This window comes from Impatiens glandulifera, chromosome 1 (assembly GCF_907164915.1).
Source record: "Impatiens glandulifera chromosome 1, dImpGla2.1, whole genome shotgun sequence".
NCBI classification, from domain to species: Eukaryota; Viridiplantae; Streptophyta; class Magnoliopsida; order Ericales; family Balsaminaceae; genus Impatiens; species Impatiens glandulifera.
In genome coordinates, this window is record NC_061862.1 from 60072036 (window position 1) to 60087261 (window position 15226).

General features: G+C 33.7%; 2 protein-coding genes across 2 annotated transcripts; both read right to left on the reverse strand.

Annotated features, from left to right (window-relative positions):
* Window positions 1–5267: 5267 nt before the first annotated feature.
* Window positions 5268–7208, reverse strand: LOC124915485 (peptidyl-prolyl cis-trans isomerase CYP20-1-like). Its single transcript, XM_047456211.1, has 7 exons — window positions 7049–7208; window positions 6761–6839; window positions 6507–6554; window positions 6375–6398; window positions 6065–6247; window positions 5686–5761; window positions 5268–5590 (listed from the first exon to the last, which is right to left on the reverse strand). Exons 1-7 carry the CDS (start codon window positions 7112–7114, stop codon window positions 5452–5454), a joined length of 615 nt encoding a protein of 204 aa, XP_047312167.1. The 5' UTR covers window positions 7115–7208; the 3' UTR covers window positions 5268–5451.
* A 1408-nt stretch (window positions 7209–8616) lies between these two features.
* LOC124915475 (protein DAMAGED DNA-BINDING 2) lies at window positions 8617–13955 on the reverse strand. Its single transcript, XM_047456199.1, has 11 exons — window positions 13618–13955; window positions 13456–13546; window positions 12997–13124; window positions 12371–12493; window positions 12163–12251; window positions 11957–12077; window positions 11718–11809; window positions 11117–11246; window positions 10799–11047; window positions 9286–9482; window positions 8617–9068 (listed from the first exon to the last, which is right to left on the reverse strand). Exons 1-11 carry the CDS (start codon window positions 13846–13848, stop codon window positions 8846–8848), a joined length of 1674 nt encoding a protein of 557 aa, XP_047312155.1. The 5' UTR covers window positions 13849–13955; the 3' UTR covers window positions 8617–8845.
* Window positions 13956–15226: the final 1271 nt, after the last annotated feature.

Below are 15226 nucleotides of genomic sequence, written 5' to 3' on the forward strand. Positions count from 1 at the left end.
AGTATCTACAGGAGCAGTTTGATATTAAAGATCTTGGCACTCTCAAGTATTTTCTTGGGATAGAAATTGCTCATACTAAGAAAAGTTTGTTTCTTTCTCAAAGAAAATATGTCTTGGACTTATTAAAAGAAACTGGTAAGCTTGCTGCAAAACCCGCAAAAACTCCCATTGAAACAACTACTAAATTAAATACTGAAGAAGGTACACCTCTTTATGACATTAGTATGTATCAAAGACTTGTAGGTAAACTTATCTACCTAACAGTTACTCGTCCCGTTATAACCTTTGCAATTAGCAATGTAAGTCAATTCATGCATGCTCCAAAAACTTCACACCTTTCAGCTGTTTACAGGATTTTACATTATCTTAAAGCTACTCCTGGAGTAGGCATATGGATGAAGCGAAACAACCGCATTGACGTCATTGGTTATACTGATGCTGATTGGGCAGGCAGCTTTGATAGAAAGTCCACTACCGGCTTTTGTACATTTGTTGGAGGAAATCTAGTGACGTGGAGAAGTAAGAAGCAAAATATTGTTTCCCGTTCAAGCCGAAGCTGAATATCGTGCTATGGCGGCTACTACTGGAGAACTCATTTGGATTAAATATATTCTCAAAGACTTGGGAGTTGAGCTCAAGACCATAAAAATATATTGCGACAATAATGCTGCTAGATATATTGCATCAAATCCAGTATTTCATGAGCGCACCAAGCACATTGAAGTTGATTGTCACTTTGTTCGTGAGAAAGTTCAATCTGGTGAAATTGAAACCCCCTTTGTACCTAGCAAAGATCAACTTGCTGATATTTTCACGAAGGCTCTAGATAAAAGAAATTTTGATAACATCATCGATAAGTTAGGAATAATCAATCTCTTTACTCCTGACTTGAGGGGAGTGTTAAAAATATGTCATATATGATACAAGGGAAAATGATATTAGGGTTAAATATAGTGGCGGGAATAAAATGGCAGTTATAATATAGTAGTATAAATAGAACAGTTAGTTGTTAAGAATAGTTAAGAAATGATTTACTTGAAAATTCTTGTTAGAATTTCTCTCTCTCATCCCCATTGTATTCACCCTAGCAGTTAGGGTTTTATCTTCTTCCTTAAGTCTTCACTACTCATCTCAATATAATTCTTCTGCTCTTTTATGTTCAAGATTTATACCTAATTCTACGTATAAGGTATAACACTAGTATCAGAGCTCGTTCTTGGCAAAATGGTGTGAACTATGAGGTTATAGCTGAAGCAAATTTGGATTTGAGTCAATTTCTTTATCCGTTGCTAAGAAACAGTTCACAAAGGAAATCGGCAAGAGTAAAAGCACATAGTTGCGAATCGAAACTAGAGACTTGGATTATTATTGAAGAAAGATCGAAGTTCCTTATAAGGAAGGAAAGCTAGTCGGACGTGCGGAGTTGCCGACATTGTCGGAGAAAAAGGAGTTTGCAGAAGGATTTGGAACTGGATTTAACAACGTCCAATGATTTAAGAACTGTTCCAGCGGTTTCTAATTTCGCGACTGATTGTGATTTTGTTCGCCGAAGACGGACTGATTTTGATTTTGTTCATCGTAGCGGAAGAATGAATCCATACATCTAGGTATTGCATCAGGTAAGATAAAGCAGTACGAGTCACCTTTCAATCCCCTGGTTAATTTGATGATAAGAATCTCTCTTCAAGTCACCTTTCAATTCCCTGGTTAATTTGATGATAAGAATCTCTGAAGAGAGAGAAAGTAGGATCCCTGGTTAATTGATAAGTATCTGATAAGTATCTTTGAGGAGAGAGAGAAGTTGGACTTGCAAGAAGAACGGTAGCAACCGACTATATAGATTTTACTTTTCACTGCTCCTTAATTATATTTAAGCTGAATTAAATTTTTGGTCTTAAAAGGAAAATTTGGTCAAATTTGAAAATGAATTTCCCAAATTCTTTGGAGAAGATGTCGAAAAGGTCGAAGACTGGATTTACGAGTCAGAAAGATTTTTTCGGGTTAATGATACGTTTGAAGAAGACAAGGTACATCTTGCGACAACTCAAATGAGGTAAAAGGCACTACGATGGCTTAGGGAACATGTGGTCATGAAAACTCTAAGCAAAGGATTGACGTGGAGGGAGCTGAAACAACTATTGCGACGTGAGTTTGGGTCATGTGCAAAGGACGATTCCCAACATATACAAAAGAAAGTGCAGTCAGAACCGTGGGAGTTAATCGCGGAACAGTGTCGACAAATAACCAACTTGTTAAAATCATGGAGGATCGCTGGCGAAATAAAAAGGCAGAATCAAAAGGCTGATAAAGAAATAACAAGGCAAAGGTGAAAAAATGGTCGGAAAAAACTGATCTTCGAATCCGATGAGTTATTGGAAGATTATGATCAACATGTAGAAGATGTGGGACAATCGACGCCTTCCCTATTGATACAGTCGGCTCCAAACAAAAATGAAACCCCTTTTGATGACGATTGTTCTAAAGTGGAAGACATGCCTTCTCTCGACGACTTTTGTTATGAAAAAGAAATGGAGACTCCACGCACTACTGATACAAAACACGACAATCTCAATCTTGATGAAGAAATTTATGATAATTCATGTTCTTCGTTTATTCATTTGCAAGTCTCCCTAGTGTACGATGACCGAGAGAAGACGAAAGAAACCTACGTTGAAAAGGATGATCATTATCGGGGTGACTTGGGAGAAGCTGAAATTGAAGGACTATTTGAAGATATTCTGGGTCTTGAAGATAGAATGTTAACTTTTGATCCCATTTCTCAAGCATACTTAGTGCCAAGTTCTAACTGTGTCCAGATTTTGTGGTTCGAGAAACCGCAAAATTTTGGGTCTTGCTTTCAGAAGATTTTTTGGCATAAAACATGGATGAGATGCAAATATTTATTATGGTTTGAAGAACCACCTGATGCAGAGTTTTGTAATTGTTGTTATGAGCTACAATCGATAAATCTTGTGGGACAGTTTGTATGGTTTGAAGAACCACCCGATAGTCTAAAGAAACAATTTCGGCTATTCATATGGTTCGAAGAGCCGCCAGATGTTTTAGAGTTTCAACGGAACCTTCAACTATTGTCGTTCGCGGACGAACGAAGTGAAGGAGAGGGCAATGATACAAGGGAAAATGATATTAGGGTTAAATATAGTGGCGGGAATAAAATGGCAGTTATAATGTAGTAGTATAAATAGAACAGTTAGTTGTTAAGAATAGTTAAGAAATGATTTACTTGAAAATTCTTGTTAGAATTTCTCTCTCTCATCCCCATTGTATTCACCCTAGCAGTTAGGGTTTTATCTTTTTCCTTAAGTCTTCACTACTCATCTCAATATAATTCTTCTGCTCTTTTATGTTCAAAATTTATACCTAATTCTAGGTATAAGGTATAACAATATATTAGTTATATTTATTAGTCAGTTCATAGATAAACTCAATAGTTAAGAAGTTGAAAGGTTTGTGTCTAACGGCTAATTATTAATTGCCTATTAATAGTCTCTTTTTGTAATTACAAGATAACATCTTTGCTACAATAATAAATCTCTTTGTATTCTCTTTTCTACATATCTCCTTATTTATTCTCTTTTATTTCATACAAACCATAACTATAACGCCTAATAAGCGATGAATGCACGTTAAATGAGAACCTGATTTTTTTTTATCGTAACTTACATTATTCTCGAATCTTTAATGAGATGAGAATCCAAACGATTGGGCTTAATATTATAAAAACTTTGAAAGAAAATGTAGTATTTCAGAAACGCAAGTAAAAAAAATTATTTTTTGGTTTGGTGTTTGATGACATTTCGGAAAATGTCCCGACCGTCTCTACTATAAATGTTTGGTCATTTTGTAAAAACACAATATTCTCATTTTATTTCATTCACATCTCAATATTTCTAAAGTTAGAAAATCTCACCAAGGTAGTCCAATGATAAAAGTCGGTTTAAGAGACCAAAATGTCATGGGTTCAATTCTATCTAAAAGCGTTTTGAGTTTAAGCGGGGATCATGACTGTGGGGTGTCATTCTAGTTCTCCTTTAATTAAAAAAAAATGAAGATAAATAAATATGGAGGTAACTAAAAGAATAAATATGGAGGTAACTAAAAGAAAAACAATTATCCTAGTACCTGCAATCTCAAGATCAAAAAGTCAAGAAAATAAACTAAGACCTAAAGAAAATTAATTCATTTACTTCCTTTTAGTCCATTTTAAGCAGGTATTAGATTGTTTAACAATAATCTGGACAACTTCGAGGTCGAAGTGGAAAAATGATCTCATTCGTCAATGTGTAGATCAAATAGTTAATTGAACTCATGTTCAATTAATATTACAAGTCATTTGGAGCATAATTGATTTGTTATGAATTTTACAAAATAATGTCACCAAATGTTTTATTAGTTACCAGATTTTCAACCCTATTATGCAAGGATCATAAGTTATACTAGAGATAAAATCAATTTGAGAAATATAAATCAAATTGGTAGATATGTATGTCAGGCATGTTATGGACCAAAACCAAATCCACAATCCATGATCTACTGAAATACAACAACAAAAATATAGGTCATATGTCATGTTTAGAGTTAGAATAGATGACAAAGAGCTAACACAATGTTATAGATATTTAAGTCATCTAAATCATATTAATTGTTCAGAGCAATTGGAGTTTAAATTAATTCATAAGTGAATCTCCAAAAACGTCTACCAAATGATCAAAACTAGCTTTCATTCAAAACAAATTGACTTGTAACCTTCTATAGACACCTTTAAAGTCCAAAATTGGCGAAATGATAAATGCTAAGAAGTAGACAGACGCGAATTCAACAAAATTTCTAACAAAATCAGATGATAAGTGCAATAACAACGACCCAACAGACAAATTTGATCATGCTAAACAAATACAAAACTAACTTGAGAAAGAGAAATGAGACTCCAATGCTTAAAGTCTTGAGCAAGAAAAAACAAAACTTTTGAAAACTTTTTTTTTGGTATAGAGAAAGAGAATTAAAGACTTCATTTGAAAACACTTGGAAACATTTATATTTCTATAACTCAATTCATATTTGAATCTAAAGTGGAAGTGAACTTATGTTTATTTTCTCAATTCATATTTGAATCTAAGGTGGAAATGAACTTATGTTCATTTTCTTGTTCTCCCCATCAATTGTATCCAAGAGAAAAATTATTTTCAAAGGCAATTTTAGTATATGGACTTCCAAATAAGTGCTAGCAAATAGCAATAATACTCAAAACATACATGAAAAAGCTTCATATAGTGCCATAACAAAATCACTAACAAAACAACTAAACAAGTATGTCAAAATGGTGAATAATGTCATGGACAACTCTTTCTTCATTGACTACTCAGTGAAAAAAAGTCTTTATCTTAATCGATTAGTTCCACATACATAGTAACAATTGTTTCGAAAAAACTTCTAAAGAGGAAGTTCCCCACTATCTGATATCACAACCTTGCTTTTGGGTGTGCCACTCTGATTACCTTCTGCTTCAACCTTGTAAACTACATCCATGCCTGATAACACCTTCCCGAACACAACATGTCGACCATCCAGCCTACATTAATAATAAAACTTCATTAACAAATCAAAATTTTATTTTTAAATTGAAGAAAGCAGGTACATCTTATATTTTTTGGATTTTAGAATTACCAGCTAGTTGTGACTGTTGTAATGAAGAACTGGGAGCCATTAGTGTCTTGGCCAGCATTAGCCATTGAAAGAAGTCCTGTAAACAATAAACATAAGCTATTGGTGTTGTGTTCTTTCCTACTTGTTCCAGGAACTTCAGAGCAGAATAGTCAAGAATAGATCTTTTTTTATAATGCCTTGTTCGATCTTGGGTTATTTCAAAATAACCTTGGCTGTTGTAATTCAATGTTGGGTTATAAGTGGTTATTTGTGTAAAAGAAATATATAGGGTAATTTGGTTGATGATTTGAATGATCTTATCGATAATGAGACAATGGGTTATTTAAATTGAAAAGTCCAGATACAAGAAGGCCTACAACATCTCAAGAATATATCATACCTGGAGCAGTGTGCTTTATCTTGAAATTTTCATCAGCAAAAGTTTCACCGTAGATCGATTCTCCACCTCTTCCATCCCCAAGTGTGAAATCACCTCCTTGGAGCATAAAGCTTGGAATAATTCTATGGAACGTGCTTCCTTTGTAGTGAAGAGGTTTTCCACTCTTGCCCACACCGTGTTCCCCTGAATGAAATACACCAAATCATTACATTATACAAGCAAACATACAACAGTTTTTAGTCCTATCTGTTCAACATCATGCAAGATGAACCAAAAGCAAAACGATAAGGAAATTGGATAAGTCGTTTACCTGTGCACAATGCTCGAAAATTTTCTGCAGAAGATGAGATTAAGAAATTCAATCAGTGCATATAGCAAAACCATTGGAGATATCTTCTATGTTGAATAACAAAGGATCTTAAATCTGGGAAATGACACATACCAACTGTTTTAGGAACTGTTTTTCCAAAAAGACCCATCACAATACGTCCTGGAAAATAAATGGACTTAATGTTTCAGCTTTCTCACAATTGCATTTAACAGAGAGTATGGTTTCTTTTCTCTTCACACAACAGGAAAACAAAAAGTAAAGATCCATACAGAGAGATTTCAATTTATATTCATAGAATCTAAAAGAGCAATTTCAACCACAAATCTTCAACAACCCAATTTAATTCGCAAACTGTAGATGCGTACCAGCAGGTTTTCCAGCAATCTCGACGTCAAAATAAACCTTGTGTGTCACTTCCTTCTTATTCTGACTCGGCTTCTTTGCCTGGAGAAACAACAATTTCCTAATACCATCAATATAACTTACACTGATAACAAAGTTACTAACTTGTTAGGAAAATCAACAATCTGTAGACTCGAGCAAAGTGGAATCGATTATTGGCTAGATAGATTCATAAGTGTTGAGGATTTGAGTCCTGAGATGAATCTGGACGGGATCAAGCGAGGAGGAAAGTATTGGGGCGAAAGAAGTACCTGAGCAAGAGCTACGACTGCAAAGAAGAGCAAGATCCATGCCATTTTTGCAGTACAAGATCCCATTTTTGTCGATCGCTGGCTGTGTTGCAGTCAAAAAAAGAAAATGGGAACTAGGATTAGCAAAACAAAAACGATGATGAATATTATGTATTGATGATGATCATGTTTTGGGGAACAAAAGTGTTTAAAAAAAAAGAAAATAAAAATGAATAAATGCGTGGCACGCATCCGATTATATGACGTGGGTTATTCCGATTGGTTTAAACATTGCCAGCTCATATGATTGTCTGATTGTCTGAACTTTTCTTTTTCTTGTTTTTTAATTAATTTTTAAAAAATTATGTATAAAATTAATTAATAAATAATATCTACAAATTTAAAATAAATAATTAATAATTTAAATATTAAATTATATTGACAATTTAAAAAAGAAAAAAAATGCTAATACTTTATTATATCTTTCATTTTTTAATTTTTTAATTGAAGAAAAATAAATTATTTTCGAACTTTTTTTTATATTATCTGACTTTATTTAAAATTGTCTGAAATTTAATTAATTTGAAATCTGATTTATATTATCTGACTTTATTTAAAATTGTCTGAAATTTAATTAATTTGAAATCCGATTAATATAAAGTCATTATTTTAATCTTGAGAAATTCGAAATTATAAATTATGAATAAAAAATTATTGTTATAAGAGTAATGCAAGGGGGTTAGAACCTTAAGAAATCAAGATCCGATGCTAATAGAGGTTACTTACTTGAACTTTAGCGTAGGAAAAGGGCTTAGGATTGCTTGACACTGATGCGCAGGAAAAGGGCTTAGGGTTGCTTGACACTGATAGAGGTTGACAGGTTGTCATGAACTTTAGTGAAGGAAAAAGGCACAGGGTTGCTTACTTGAACTTTAAAAAGGAAAAGGGCATATAGTTTTTTTCGTAGTAATAGTGTGCTTACTTGAACTTTAACGAAAGAAAATGACATATAGTTTTTTTTGCAGTAATAGTGAGTGGGTCTTATGAGATTTATGTCGATCGTTGGAATCAAATTCAGGTATAAGGAGTTGGACTTAGTTCAGGTTAAAGAGTGATCTCACTGAATGATAGAGGGTGTATTGGATGGATGTGAAACGAGTCCCAATCTTACATCTTACTCAGATCTATACTTATGCATTGAGCTCAATCTTTTGAGGAGAGCTATCTATGTAGGCTTAAAGCATAGGCTACACAAACATCTTTTGATAAGATAGGGACCCTTATGACCCTACTCAAAGTGGCTTAATAACTTGAAATAGATAATCCTCTTCCTAAATTAATTGAACACAAAGTTTGTATTATTGCATCCATATATTATTGCATCCATTTATAATAATAATAATAACATTAGTTGTACTATAATGCAAATATTAATCTACTTACAAATGCTAAAAATCAACTATACAAGCAACATGCCACAGCAAAATCAAATTCCACTAGAAAACATTCATTTTATAAATAAACAAACTTGATTATGTGAGCAATGAAAGACTGAGTCAATCAAACCCCATAAGAACAATGAAAAGAACTGAAGAATTGATGTAACTGCATATGCAAAGTTCCATTCCATAATTCATAAGGTATCAGCTAACAAAAGGCAATAAGTTAGTACACAAAAGGTTAAGGAATACATACACTGCAAACTGCTGCTATGGGGCATCAAATGCACACATTCGACCATTAGCAAAATAGGAAAAAAGAAAAAGCTTTTATCAGAACAAAGGTCAGCATTGCAGGACTGTTCAATTATTGAGGTTGTTACTTCTTTCTTTTGAGACTGGTTTGAGCCACTTTTTGCTTCCCTTTCCCAGATTTGGAGCTTTTCTTCTTTATGCTTGACAAATCATCGTCAGACTCATCAATATCACCATTGAGCCTTTTTCTTCGTTTCTTATCATCAGTAGAGCAGATTAAGATCACCTTTTCTTCCATAGGCCGTTCGATCTCATGATTGTCCCTCTGTTTCCATATGAAAATGGACCTAGGAGAGTTGTTCAACTAGATAAATAACTTTAACAAAATCGGTTTAGGAAAATTATTCAAACACAGTTAAATTCTTGCGTTTTGAGTAGTACAATACATGTCCCAATTTAGATACACTGACCTTTTTGTACACTAAAGAGTACAACATAGTTGTTGAGGTAAGAAATTTGAGATAATGCTAATCATCAAAGTAAGTCAGTAAAGAGAAGACGAACCTTGAGCTTCCAGATGCCAAAATATCTTCTCGAGGATGTAATTTGTTCACAGGACTAATAGTTGTAATGTTAGGATCCACAACTTCAGCTACTAGTTTCCCAGTCTTGATATCAATGAAATCAATAGGATGCAAAGCTGTCCCATAATAATTTTCACTTATGTATCGCCCAATTACTACCAGAGATTCTGATGGATCCTGCATGTTAAACGAAAAAGAGATGAGTAAAATTTTCTCAGTAGTCAGTATTATAAAGATATGCATTCTAGTGTAGGGGGGAGAAAAGATACATGGAATAGGTTAGACTTATAAAAGAGATGATACAGCTCAATTTGATAACACCTCTGGATCTGAATCTCTATCAGGCTAAGATCCATGAAACAAACTTTTTAGTTTAAACTATGATCTCAATATTGTTTTTGTAATGCAAATATCTAGTTTTGCACATACTGATTTAATTTGCTGGTTTGAAGACACAATCCCTTCGTTCTTTTTCATGAAGACCTGCATTTACAAAAAGAAGAAGCAAAGTCTCTACAAGCCTAAGATGAAGTCTCACCACTTCGACTGTCAATCCATTCATGAGATTCCTGTCTACGCTCATGATGTGGGCTTCTACTCATACTCCTATAGTCCTCTTTCTCTACCCTAGTCGTAGCCACAATAGAGACTATAAGCGTATAAGTAGAAGCCCTCATTATGAGCGTAGGCAGGAACCTCATGGATGGACTGACAGTCGAAATGGTGGGACTGGACTATCATCTCAGGCGTGTAGAGACATTGCTTCTTTTGTAAATGCATGTCTTCATGAAGGAAGAAAGAAGGGGTTCGTCTTCGTCGAGGCGAAGAAGAATTCTAAATTGGCTTCTTTGAAAGACCTAAAACTAAAGTTGCTAGGGTTTCAGATTGGCAGCTGATAAAGGAAAGACGTTCCATAGAGGTTGTTGTGGATGGACACAAGAAGAACTCGTCATTTTGGTGTGGACTTCTTTGAACAAAAATTGGGCTGTCTATATTGGGTAGCTGAGAAAAATAGAGTTTGCTGAATTGGGCTTGTTAAAAAATGACTCAAAATTGGATTATACAGTAAGGGGATATAGCTTCTTTGAAAGATATTGGGCTAGTGATCGTTTGAGTGAAAGAATGAAAATTGCCAAAACAACCTCAAAAAGAAAATGTAGAAAATAATAAAAAGTGTTTAAGAAACTGTTAATTAGTTAAGTTGTTTGCTAATTAGTTTTGTTAATAACAAATTAGTTAGTTATTCATTTAAGTTAGTAGTAAAACTCCTATATTAAGGAGGAATGTACTTGTTTGATTGAGAAATTACATTTTCAGTTTCACTTCTTCAAGAATTTAACACAATTCATTGTGTTCATTTTTTTCTATTCTAAGACCAGGCTGATTGAGAATCAATTACTTACCAAAAAAATTGTTGTATCCAAGTGTTTCCAAATGGGGTTAATACAATGGAACAAACAAAGGGAACTACTTATGTATGACTCTACAGATACCTTTGGATCCCATTCGGCTCGGAAGGGGGTCAAATGTCGATTGAAATCATGACTATGTACAATAACCCGACTAGGGGTCTCTAGATCCCCAAAAATGTAATCCCATACACGTAGTCGGTTATCCTGAGAAGTCGTGAGTATTTTATTGCCAGTTTGGGGAGAAAAGTAGGCAGAATTCACAACACGCCCATGGGAAAGTTCACAAAGCGAAGATCCAGTCTTCAACATGCGCATGTCCCATAACCGAGCCTGAAAGTAAAAATATGAAAGATAAATAATTTAAGACGAGTTAAAACAAAGCTAGTTAAAGATGCTTACAAGATGATCGTTTCCACAACTCAAAAGAAGATCTGGTTGAGCAGGGTTACATTGCAGCCCAGTAACTTTGCTTCCCTTCTTATGAATTAAAATATGATCCTCATATTTGCAATTAGAACGAGTGTCCACCCTACATTCATCATGTAAGGGATTCAGTGGTAGATAATGCTTCCCTTTCCTAAATTTTATACTCCTATAATGAAATGAATATGCAGGTACACAAAAAGCACTATTGAGGGGCAGAATTAAAAAAATATATAGTATAGCGGCAAGAAGAAGAAATTACATGCAAAGCATACTCCAATGGTTCTGACAGTGACACATCTAAAATGTATAACAATAACGAAAAAAATAACCATAAAGAAAGGGAAAATAATGACAAAACCGCCAGGCCAAAAAAAAATCACAAGAGAGAGCCCAAAACAGTACTGAGCTCAAGCTCCTTCAAAAGGTCTCAATACCCTAGAAGAGATAACCGGCCACTCCACCTTGGGTATCCACCTTAGCCAAAGTCATGAAAAGGGAGCTCAGGGCCAAATTTGATGACCCAATTTAAACGTGTTCACCAGATTTCATCAATGTCAAATTAGAGCACATGTACCTGTAAAGGAATCCAAAGTTATCTGCAACAATTACAAGATTTTTATCCCGGTTCACATCCAACCCGTAAAGCATCCTCCATCTGTTTCGGCCCTACAGAAAAGATAAATCAATCTGTTAATTGAAAATGATTAGTAAATTTATAATCATTTGAGAACATTTCCAACCTATGTTAAACCCAATTCGTGTAGTTTTCTATCTTTTATGTAACAAAACAAAGTAATCTGAATAAAAGAAGACCTGCCACCCATTTGGATTGAGGTTCATCAGTGATTGTGAAATTCCAGTCTCTAAATCAGTACAACCAATGGTTCCATCAGATGATGCTGAATATACTGATCCATCATTAGCAGGGCTGAACCTGCAATTATAAGAATGCAGATTGCTCTATGAGTATCCCAGACAATGGTTTTCAGGATACACAAATATTACTAAGAAAAACTCACTTCATGTTATTAAGTATGCAACTGTGTACACTTTCATAAACTGTCTTTTCATCCACTTTATGAAAATCCCAAACTCCAAGTTGTCCTTTCTTTATCGGCAAACAGCGAAAAGGAAGGACCAATAACATAAAGAAAATGAGTAAAATATAAAAGAACAAACTTCTTCCATTTACAAGCATTGGACACTAATGATCTAGGTAAGAATAACCTTATCACCAGAGAGCAGAATATTATTATTCGTTGGATGGAATTCCAAGCACGTTACTCTCCTGCTGTGGTATTTACTAACTCCACAAGTCACCGTGTTCGGAATTACATAGGCCGGTTTAATCTACATCATTGATAAAGTAAGAGAAAACATTCATCAGATAAACCCTAAAAGGTAACTATGAAGGTAATTATAGCACATTGGTCACACAACGTATAAGGAGTCCATGTTTTTTTTTGTAATTACTCGATATGGGACATCACAAATTATTTTAACATTGTAAGATTGTGCCTTCCCAAAAAACAAATTACAAAGCTGTTAGAATATTCAGAACTACCAAAAATTCTCAGAAATGATTTATGCCTATACCACATTACATGAGGCAAAACTCCCACTAAACATAAATGTGATCCTAACTACTATTAAAGGTGTAACTAGAGAAGCACAAATAAGAACAGAGCTATTCATAACAGAATAGAAAGATTATTCATTAGAACGATATATATGACCTCAGAATATTTGTTTAAGTTAACAACACGTAAAATATCTTAACTCTTTAAATGAGTGCAAATGCACCTCAGATTAAGCACAAGTTTTGTTAGAAAAAAATATGGTCACTCCATTACCTTTGGAATGTTAGGTCTAATCTGGCGTCCAAAAACATAATCAGGTGATTTCCCGCTGATTCCCCGAGGAGCAGGAATAACCCCATGATCAAGAGTCACCCTATGTGGACAAGTAATCGTGGTATGACCTTCAATTGCCAACCAAAGACACATAAAAATTCAAGATAGAAATGTAAGTGTAATAAAATTCAAAGGTACAAAAAACAAACTAGGTTATAGAAATATCATAATCTTTCCAATTCACTCCCCCACTCACTAACTATACAAAATTCAATTCCACAAAACAATGTCATTTTCTTTATTTTCACAAACCCAATGTATACAGATTCTCTTAAAGACTGAGATCGCAACAACTGAAAAAAACCCACAATTTTGGAATATCCATAACAATAAAGGAGCTTTCTTGTTTTAACGTTATGTATGATAATGGATAGATTGAAATAAGAAACAATGAAATACCAGGGATTTTGCAAAGGAAGCAAGGCTTCATAGGACAGTCTATGTATATTGCCCCTTTGAACCCCGCCTCATGGCCAGATCGCTTGCAAACCTTGACAAAAAAACAGAGAAAATCACATTCCAATAATATTAACAGGAAAAATAGGAAAATAATTTCCGTACTTTGCAGACTTTTTTGAGACTGATGGTTATGGGAACTTTCGCTCGCTTTTTCGTCGCCGTCTCAGAGGTAGATGCATCGTCCATTTCTGGCGCTACATTATCAGTCTCCTCAACTGCCTCATCCTCTTCTTCTTCTTCTTCGTCTTCCTCCGACGAACTTTGTTCGGAGTCGGTGTCTCTCTCGATAACTAGTACGTTTGGAAACGCCGTTGTTCTAGTCTGAGGCGCCATCTTCAAAAGAGTAAGGATTCAAAAACAGTTGCTCTGGAAAGAAGCAGGGCGTAACGCTGGAACTTGATTTGGCGGAAGGAGAACGAAGGGTCGGTGGAGGGAATTATCAAACTACTGAAACGCCCTTGTGGTTTAGTATCTATAGCATTTTATGTGAGTATTCTTTCAAAACGAGGGGTGTTTCCGTCATTGTACAAATTAGAAACTAGCGCGCGACGACGTGGCTCGCGGCGGTACAAGGAATTTTTATTTTTTTTGTTTAAGTAACTGAGAAAAAACAAAACAAAAAGTTATTAAAGGAGAATAAGGCGAAGTGATTTGGATTGGGGATATTTAAAAAATTTATAGTGAGAAAAAAAAAATTATTGATAATTTTGATAAGTTAATGATTATTTTTAATAAAAAATTTAAAAAGTATTTATATATATAAATAATTTAAAATATATGGTATTATAGTATTTTGATTAATGATTTTAGTGATGAGATGAACGAGGGTGGAGTGAAATGATGTTTGATTTTGTTTGAATTATTTAAAAATTCATACAAACTAACCTTAAAATCTCATCTCCAACATTAAAATAAAAAAAAAAATCATTTTAATTTTAAAATTAAGTTTTCTATCATTTTGGGATTCACTCAAATATTTGGACTCGAAAACTAAATTTTCTACAAATTTTAAGTTAGACATAAAAAAAATATTTGAAATTTAAAATTTTATTCTAAATTTTTAAAGTTATAAAATCAATAAAACATATACAACTGTTTTTTTACCCTTTTGAGATTAACTGAACTAATCGAGTTTTAAAAATATAATAAAGATTAAATATAACACTTAAACTTTTACATTAGTAGTTGCTCCTCACTAATCAAAGCTCTAAAACTAAAAATATATTAAATAAAAGAGAGACAGAATCATATACATAGAGTGATATCCAATTTATTTTAGCAGCAAGAGCGTTACAAGTTATAAAATAGACGATAATATAATATAATATAATATAAGATGACAAAAGAACGCGATCTATCATAAAATAATTTGTTTTGTTTTTTTTTTAATATCCAAAATATCTCATTGGAATTGCACTTCAGAGAGCTCCAACTTAATACCCTTATTCAAATTGTTTTTTCAAATAAATAAAATAAAAAGGTTTGAGATGATCCTTTTCACTCTATTTTATTATACTAGCGCAATGTCCTTGCAATTCCTTGCGTTGCAATGATAAATAAAATTCACATTTATAAAGTTGAAATAGATAATATTCACCTATTTGTCGTCGTTATCATCGTTTTCATCGTTTTCATCGCATTCATCATCTTTTTCGTCAACAATATATATAATCTGAACATGAAAAACTTCAATGGTTGGGACAACCTAATG